The sequence below is a fragment of the Chenopodium album genome, chromosome 10, assembly GCF_948465745.1.
Source record: "Chenopodium album chromosome 10, dcCheAlbu1.1, whole genome shotgun sequence".
NCBI lineage: Eukaryota > Viridiplantae > Streptophyta > Magnoliopsida > Caryophyllales > Amaranthaceae > Chenopodium > Chenopodium album.
In genome coordinates this window covers 15,483,370-15,493,303 of record NC_137843.1, presented here as the reverse complement: position 1 = coordinate 15,493,303, position 9,934 = coordinate 15,483,370, and the positions used below count along the sequence as shown (strand labels likewise).

Sequence of the window (9,934 nt, the reverse complement as noted above, 5' to 3'; positions counted from 1 at the left end):
AACATTCCTAAACTAGGTGAAGTAAATCCCGGGACTCCCATATGCTCATTTATGACTCCACCTGAAAATAGTCAACACTGCTTACCATTACGGTAAACAGGGCGAACCAAAACAAATAGGAAATACAAATTAGCAAAATATGCTAAGTACGATAAGTAAACTCAATCTATTTGCAAACGTACTTTTAAAACCAATTCCAATAATTAATCCAATAAATTCCAAACTCATGATTCAAAACCAATTCTCAAATATTCTCAAAACGATTTCAATAACTCAACACTAGTGTCCTACTATTTCAAGGTTATTCTTGGAGAAAGACTAGGTCATACAAAGTCCATAGTTTTCAAGGAATCCGCATAGTGGGATTAATATAATAAACATGCTTGTAAAAGCTTTTTAAATAATTCAATAAATCCTCATAAAATTGCTCTTTGAATAAAATCAACCTTTATAATTGGTTAACTCAAAAATCCTTATTATTTAATTCAACATGCTTTCAAAATCAACCTTTTAATAAATATTTGAGAATTAAATCTCATATAAATAACTTTTCAAAATCAATAACTCTTCCTTTCAAAAAACTTTTTATTTGATTCATCAAACTTTTCAAATCAATTTCTTTATTTAAACATGATAAGTAATTCAAACCATTCAAAACATGATACGAAAATCAATCCTTCAAAAGTACATTTATTAAAACAAATATTAAAATCAATACCACCAAACATACTTTATTTCATATATCATAATTCAAATCAATTTAATTCAATCACCAATAAAATCATATAAAACATGCTATTCAAATCAATCACTTTCAAAAGTATCTAGTCACCTAAACGTACCTTGATTCCGAATATCAATCAACACTTCGCACTTTCAAAGTTCAATCACGAATACACCTTGCAATTAATATAAGAATAAGGTTATCACAACATCTTTAGACATAAACCCAAATATAATGTGCATGGATATAAAACTCTTTTAATAATACTTTAATATAAAATTATAACTTTGAAATAGGTATTTATATTTTAGAAAACTAACCATGAAGAAAATAAAGGAATAGGATTAAAGTGAATTGAATTTGCGTTTTGAAAAGAATACGCAGAACTTGCAGAGGCCATAAATTCTTCAATATAACTCCGAATTGGGTGATTTTTGAGCTTACCCTCAAGGATATTTTGAGAGGAACAATATTTTGTGAAACATCCAAACCCCAAAAACTGACCAAAAGTGCCCGAAAATTGGCTTTAAAGATATACATGCTAATTTTCTTTTAGAAAAGAGGAAAAGAAAAGTAAGAAAAGGTTAAGAGAAAAGAAGAATAAGAGAGAAGAAAAGAATTGGGTTTTGGTGTGAAGGTATGAGGGGTATTTATAGGCTCATGAATGAAAGAATTATGGTAGGAGAATGTAGGAAGAATTATGGTAAAAAGGATTATGGAAATTACTTGGAGAAAAGAGTTAAAGAATTATGGAAAGTTTAATATTAAGGTAACTAAGAATAATTAATTTAAGGAAAGTGTATTGTCATGAAAAATAATATGGCAAAAGAGCTTTGCTTGGGGAATAATCAAGAATGATTTAAGGTAGCGAAATAAGATGATAAAATCTTTGTGAGATGGAAAATAGGAATTACGGAAATAAGCAATTTGAGGAAGATAATTAAAATACAAAACTAACAAAATAATTAACCCAAAATTAGCATATGGTGGGCGAAAATATTGAGCATATCTATGCTCATATTTTCGGACCTCCACTTATAGTTTTAAGGAAATATTCGCTAGATTTTAAAGATTAAAAATGATTGTGTTAATAATATATTTTGTTTAAAATAATTAATTAGGAAAATATCAATTATTCACTAATTAATTTCACTAAGAAAATCAGATTTTCTTTACCAAGAAAACCTGAAAATTCGTAGTTAATTATTTTGGAAATTCAACTCTTTTAATTAAATAATAAAATATAATTTTACTTGATTGAAATATCCGAAATATATATATATATATATATATATATATATATATATATATATATATATATATATATATATATATATATATATATATATATAAAATCCGGTTTTTAAAATAAAATAAATGGATGATAAATCTTATTCAAAATCCAAAAATAATAATTATGTTTTAAAATACTTTTGGTGTCAAAATTCAAATATCATTTTGGCTCCAAAATTCAATATTATAATATATTACTGAAAATACCCTTTTTAGAAAATACTAATTAATTAATTAATTTAGAAAACACGTTTCAAAAATACGGGGTATTACATAGCTGCCATTAGGTAAAACAACAATTGGTTGTAAATGGCTCTTTAAAACCAAGTATAATCCAGATGGTTCAATTGAAAGACACAAATCCAGGCTGGTGATACTTGTTTTCAACCAATAGTATGGTGTTGATTACTCTGACACTTTTTCTCTAGTTGCCAAAATGACAACTGTAAGAACCTTACTTATTGTTGCTGTAATGGAACAATGGTGTGCCATCCAAATGGATGTGACAAATGCATTTCTCCATGGTGATCTCATGGAAAATGTATTTTGAAACTCCCTTAAGGTTACACAGTACTGGCTTGGGTATCAAGATCCAACAAATAAGTGACCTCACTCAAATTCCAAAGGCCAACTCTTCTCTGGTCTGCAAGCTTAAGAAAGCCTTGTAAGGTCTAAAGCAGGCACCAAGATAATGGTTTTACAAGCTTTCATACACTCTCTTGCAAATGAGCTTCACTCATTCCAAATCTGACTACAGCTTGTTTGTCAAAGTCACTGAAACTTCTCTCACTTTGGTGCTAATCTATGTGATGATCTGCTTATTTGTGGCAATAGCTTGACTGATATTGATAGTCTCACATCAATGCTCTCTGAAGTCTTTCACATGAGAGATTTGGGGCCAGCGAGATACTTTCTTGGCATTGAGATTATCAGTTCTATCTTAAAAGAAATACACCAGTGATATTATGAAAGAGTTTGGCATGCTCCACTCCAAGCCTTTGCTTCTCCCTATGGATAGACACATCAAGTTGACTGCAGAGAAGGGTGATCCTCTCCCTGATCCAAGTTCATATCAAAGATTACTTGGAAAAATGATTTATCTCACCATAACAAGGCCAAACATTGCCTTCTCTATTCTCATTCTGACTCAGTTCATGCAACGCCCTACAACTGCTCATATGCAGGCTGCTAAAAGGTTGTTGCGCTATCTTGCCGGTTTAGTCTCTCGTAGCATTCTTCTTGCCTCTAGCGCTTTGCTGCTACATTGACTGCCTAATGTGACAATGACTGGCTGGCTGTTCAATCTCTAGAAAATCTACAACTGGCTATTGCATCTTTCTTGGTAATTCTCCAATCTCTTGGAAAACCAAGAAACAATCAGTCATTTCCAGATCTTCTGCTGAAGCCGAGTATAAGGCTATGGCCTTGACTACTTGTGAAGTCACTTGGTTGAATGCTCTTCTCAAGGACTTGGAACTTAAGAACCTTCCTCCAGGTATTCTCAAGTGTGATAATTAGGCAGCTTTAGCAATTGCAGCTAATCCGGTTCTGCATGAGCGCGCTAAACATGTCGAGATTTATTGCCATTATGTGCGTGATCAAGTTCTAAAGGGTACAATTAAGCCTGAGAAAGTTTCCTCCTGTGATCAGGTTGCTGACATCCTCACCAAAGTTCTTCTTGTCAAGCTGCATAACTCTCATGTGTTCAAGCTGGGAGCTCCTTTCACTCACTCACAAGCTTGAGGGGGATTAATAAGATTACTGCCATAATCCTATTCTTCTCCATATTAGCTGCCATGTCATAGCCTCAAGCATCTTTTCTTTTCTTTTTTTTTTTTTTTTTTTGCTATTTTGTCCTTTTCTTTCCTTTATGTTAAAGTTTTCTCGGGTTCAGTGTATGGAATAATTAGCTAGCACTTAGTTTGTTATAAATTCTCTAAGGTCATGCTATAAATGTGTAGGGTGTAATTCCTTTTGGCTAAGCAATCACATTCTATCTTCTCTCTTCCTCTAAATTTAATCTGAAATATCCTCTGCATTGAATGGTTGCATATTGATTCGTTTTACTCATCGGCATTGCACCATTTGCATTCTTGAAAGAGGAAATGGAACCAAGTTAACAATGATGGTGGGATATTGGGTGTTTCTGTGCTCCTTACTTCGTATTTGGGATGCCTATGGGGGATTGAGTTGTACTATTATGGAGTACGTGACACCAATGCCGCATACGCAGCATTTTCATGAACATGATCACAATAACTACCTTCCTTTTCTCTTAGTTTCGGGTTGTACTATTAGGAAGTATACTTCAATTTTATATAAAGCAAAAGTCATAATTTGGATACAAAGCTTAATTTTACATAACAATAAGTTTTTTTTTAATAAAGTTATTTTGGAAAGAAAATATATAATAATACGTAGCCAAAGTGTTCTCCCAGTATAAATGGTAGTAAACTCTATGATTTAGATGAATAATTCCTAGCCATTTATTAGTCATAAAATTAGCACCTCGAAATATTTTGGCAAGGGTGGGTATTTACTTTTGTTGTAGGATGAGATTTTTTTTCCCCATTGTTTTTTAATTAGGTATCATTAAGTTAAGTGGTTGAAGATTTTGGAGGGATATTTCTTTTATATGGTTTTGAGGGATTGCTTGGGGAAAAAAAAAAAAAAAAAGAAAAAGAAATCAAAGCTATAAATTATTAACAAACAAGCCATTAATCAATATGAGTATTAATCTCGAACTTTGTACACAAATAATACGGATTTGCAATTCTATGAAGGCAGGCAGATTAAGGATTTAATATCCAAGATAAAATTCATAGACAGCAAAAAATCGAACTAATGCAGTTACTTGGAACTGTAACTTCATGGAGCATAATTCCAATGTGTGTTTTATAATCTACCATAAACTCCACTCCATAAGAGAGAGGCTAGAGCCCGCAACATTCGTAATGCTCTTTCAGTTCTCAATATGCTGATTCTATAATACATCACCGCGGAACAAAAATGCCAACATAATTCACAATCACACAGGCAGCATTCATCACTTTGGAGTGCAACGAAAGGGTTGCGAGCTGATTGTAGAATAAAGACCCAATGAACTAGAGAAACCCCACTACAACACCATAAAAGGCCCAGAGAAAACAAATGAATTTGAGTTCTCAACGAAATAAATCCTCGCCAAAGCCAATGTTTGTTTGCTGCTGATGGAGTTAAACGTTGCAAAGGTCTAGCATGGGGAAGAAGTCGAGTGCCATATGCTGTTAGCGAGTTTACTGATGAAAAACTAATAAGCATGCCTCAGTCTTGGTTTAAATTTATAATAACCTCAAAGAAATTAATCACCAGCTTCATAAAATCAAGCAATGTCACTGCGATCAAGCATATCAATCAAAGTCATCCGTCTAGGAAATCTAGGTGGCAACCTCAAATACATTGCATCATCAATCTTAATAGGCAGATGAGTTGCCACAAACACAATTCCTCCCTTCTTACGATGCTCAGCAATTATATACTCCAATAATTTTACCCCATCATCATCCAAAGCAACAGATGGCTCATCCAGCAACCATATAGGCCTATCAATTGCCAGCAGCCTAGCAAGTTGAAGTCTTTTTCGCTGACCCATTGATAGCATCCTTGCCTTTTCCTTTGCCAACCTTCCCAAACCCATAAGCTCCAAGGCTGGAAGAGATCTTCCTTCTTTTCCTTCCAGAAGTTCAAACCACTGAATATTCTCCAAGACTGTAAATTTTTCCTTGACAGCATCTTTCAGAGAAACCCATCCAAGCTGGAGCTTATACTGATGAAATACTCCTGACTGCGTAATGTCATGGCCATTCCAAAGGATCTCTCCAGCAGAAGGCTTGGAGAAGCCAGCTAACATGCGGAGGAAAGTGCTTTTGCCTGAACCATTGCTACCTGTCAGCACAAGTGCACCGCCATCATGAACAGAGGCATTAACATGGCGCAAAATTTGTTGGGCATTTCGCATGCAGGATGCATTGTTGATAAGTATGCGAGGAAGTGGAGCTTTTCTTAGCGACATCTATTTAAAGTAAAAAGGAGGGGAGTTAAATAAGAAAAAACAAGATTTATGCAGGATGTACAGAGTGCTATCATCAAGCTGCATAATCAACTATCGCATATTAGTAAATTCATCAATAAACTTCCACTGCATGAACATAAGCAGTCACTGAAAATAAAATTAAAAGAGAATACAGAACACTTATTCCGAGGAATCAGCAATATCGCAATGAAAACCCACATCTTCAGAAACTGATTTCACCTCTACTAAATAAGTTCAACTATTAGAGTTGAAGCATGGAATTAAGTTGAAGTTTGAATATGAGAAAATTCTCTAATACTAAGGTATATTGGTTTATCAAGGGCGTATAACCATTCGGATTAGAACCATATGTAAGTCTTGCTAAGAATCATCCAGTTTAAACATTTTACTAAGAATAATGTATGTAAATTATGCATTAAGTCAACGCTTATAATCATAAAGGTATGGAATTCATAACCCTCTTTGACGTGATATACTCTTTAGAAGATGCAACTAAAATCACATGACATGGATACTAACTCAAGGTCTCATTAGGATTCTATAATAATTACACTAGACCATGGTTCCAATCTTTAAACCCACACCTAATTAATACTTCCTTAACTGATGCTAATAGATTGGAAAAATAGTTTAAATATTATTCTAGTTATTAAATTGGTAAAGCAAATTCATATTATAATGACTCCATCACTATATATAAGCAAGTAGTTTATACTTAAAAACAATGAGTTAGCATCATAGTAAATCTGATTTTAATTAATTCACCATAATCATCTAGAACCCACCTTGGCACTATAAGCTTACTTAGTATTACCATATTCGTGGAACGAATTTAGGTAACAGAATGACTGTCATGACCTATTTGTAAATTACCCCAACAAGGGTACTACCATAACATAACAATTCACTTTTTTGAATCATATTTTTGAGGTGAGTGTTTGGTAGAGGGATATTCGTTTTGAGTCTAAAAGGCTAATTTTGAAAATGCTAAAAAAATGAGCTTTTTGGGGAGAGAGGTTTGTGGTAGGTGAGGACTTGAGAGAAAACAACTCTCCTATCCCAAAGTTGATCAAATGTATTATCCTCTACCACGTTTGCTCAAGCTGATAAATTATGCATAGATCCTTATTGATCATTTTACACAATGTAGCTATTAGTTAACAAATATATACCAAACACTTGTACACAACGAACTTATACAATCATCTAGTCAAACCCGCTTATATAAACAACTAACAGACTAAAAAGATTTATCTAGTGTATTTAAGGGTTTAACTTATCATGTTAGTGGTTGTAAGTGGTAAATCTGAATACGTAGGGTGACTACTGACCGTGAGTTTGAAAATTTAAGGATTTGAGAGAGAGAGAGAGAGAGAGAGAGATTCCATTGTTTGGATAGTACATTAAGAAGGTTAGCTACGTTACATGGACTAGGATACCCATGTCCGACACAGGTACATGTCCAAGCATCCGACTCGATTATTTTGTGAAAAAATTCCATATTTTGAACTAAAAATAAAGTGTCCAAGTATCAAGGGTCCGACATGGGTAGTTAAGATGAAATAAAGAGTCCATGTAACATAGAAGGTGAGGGAAAAGGAGATGAGGGGAATGGAAGGAAATTGTGTCCTTCAATATTTAAGAAATTAATCTCTCCAAGTTTGGAGAGATTTGGAAAGAAAATGTTATAATCCACACATAAGTTTTACTCATCTCTTTCCCTTGTTTCTATTCTAACCTCCTTTCCCCCTACTTTTTTGCCCAATTTTCACCCCTTTTTACTTTCTCTCTCCTTTCCCGTGCTTCAAATTTCCCTCCCGTTCCCTCCTATTTTCCATCATCCAAACAATGGAATTAAATTTTTTCCTCCTTCCCCTCCCCTTCTCTCTCTTCCTCTTCACTCCCTTTCTTTTTTTAATTTTATATCCTAACACACTGTAATGAATTAATTATCTTTTTTTCCTTGGCTTTTGTACAAGTTAGGTGTGTCTTTAGTTTATCACTTGATTAGTGCTGATCTTATGTTCTCTGATGATTTGGTACACTTTGGCAGGCATCTCCAGTATATGGGTTATGAAATCCGTCTGAAACTTCACAAATGTTGATGACAAAGTTACCTAACAAGCTGCACTGCTTGCTATGTGCTTATGAATTTAGTCAAGGGTCTTCGTTTTGGTTCTTATGATTATATATTGAATACTTGTATTTTCTCCTATCCTAAAATTCCATCCTCCAAATCTTCCTTCTACAACATAGCATATGTCTACGATTTCTTTGTAATGTTCAAGTTCTCCTAAAGCTAGAAAAAACAATAAAGCAATCACCATTTTTGTGCTGTAGTTATAGCTTTGACCGAATATATGAACGTACCTATTGCCTTAAATGAAGTATAATACGGAGTATACGAATGTGTAATTTTCAAATTTTGTAGATAATTGCCAGAGCCAGCCAACGAATAAGGCTCCAAAAATGTAATTCATTAACAACCACATCTCAATCATCAAATTAAGCTCGAAAAATCACATAATAAGAGTATGGAATTTTCGAAATTCTGTAGATAATTGCCAGCGCTAGCCAATAATGTTCAAAAATGCAAAACATTAGCAAACAAATTTTACTCAATTATCAAATTAGGCTCGAAAAATCACATAAAATTCATCTCACTTAAGAATATCGACTTAAATTAATAGCAGCGCGCAGCAAAACACTAGCAACAAAATCGATCAATAATCTTTCATAACTTAAGTAATTATAATTAATAGTTCAATAATCCACCTTAGAAGAACCCTAAATTGACCGCTAACAATGAAATTAATAACAACAGCGTGAATTAAACCCCAGAGTACAAAATTGATACACTGTAACCCAAAAAAATGGAGAAAAATATATTTACCTCAAAAAATGCCTCAATGCCTTCAATGGAGGATAGAAAGCTCGGAAGCCGCTTCAATGGAGAAGTCAGAGTACGCTTTAATGGAGGAGAGAGAAAGAGGGGTGAGCGTGAAAGAGCTCTAAAGGGGAAAAATTGAAAACAAGGAAAAAAGGCAAATTAGGCAATATGAGTTAAATCAAGCTGGAGTTCCTCACTTCCTTGAGCAATATAATGTCAATTGTCAATCGTCAATCAAAAATAAGAGAAAATAAGTAACAAGTTAACAACATAGATGTGCTTTGTGAAAGTGTCAAAAACTTACTCTGTATCTGCCCGACCCAATTCAAAAGTAACTTGATCTATTGCAAATTTGGATACTTCTAAGAAGCGTTATATTTTAATTGGCACATATTTAAGGTAATTGAATTGACTAATAAAATAAGAAAGATAGTAAAGTTAATAATTTATTAAAAAATAATGAACGTGTGAGGCAGGAAATAATAAAAAAGTAGTACTCCGTGTGTACAATATCTAAACCCTAGCCTCCTTTTCTCTCTTCTCTCTCCTAAACCTAGTCTCCATTGTCAATTTTAAAGGGGCTTCCATCAAATTTCCCTGGTGGAAAGCCCCAATCTTTATTTTCTTTTAACTCTTTTATTTTAGGTTACAATAATGTCTCCCTCAAAAGAAAGGGTTTATCTCCTTTGAAAGACAAGGGTTTTTCGATCTCCTTCGCAAGACAAGGTTTTTCGTACTCCTTCGAAAGACAAGGTTTTATTTGTGCTTAATTTAGTCTCCGGTTGTGCGAGGTTACTATTGATTATGGCTTGAATTCGAATTATGGAATTAGCACAAGAATTTACTTTCTCACAAAATTGCGAAGCGACGACGGATCCACTCAAAAAGTTGTATGAGACAACGAATCAAGATGTGCCGAATTGTTATATTTATGTATTTGGATTCTTAGCCCTTC

General features: G+C 33.7%; 1 protein-coding gene across 1 annotated transcript; it reads right to left on the bottom strand.

Annotated features, from left to right (window-relative positions):
* Positions 1-4,697: 4,697 nt before the first annotated feature.
* LOC145563681 (ABC transporter I family member 1) lies at positions 4,698-9,253 on the bottom strand. Its single transcript, XM_081624114.1, has 2 exons — positions 8,983-9,253; positions 4,698-6,068 (listed from the first exon to the last, which is right to left on the bottom strand). Exon 2 carries the CDS (start codon positions 6,066-6,068, stop codon positions 5,379-5,381), a length of 690 nt encoding a protein of 229 aa, XP_081480240.1. The 5' UTR covers positions 8,983-9,253; the 3' UTR covers positions 4,698-5,378.
* Positions 9,254-9,934: the final 681 nt, after the last annotated feature.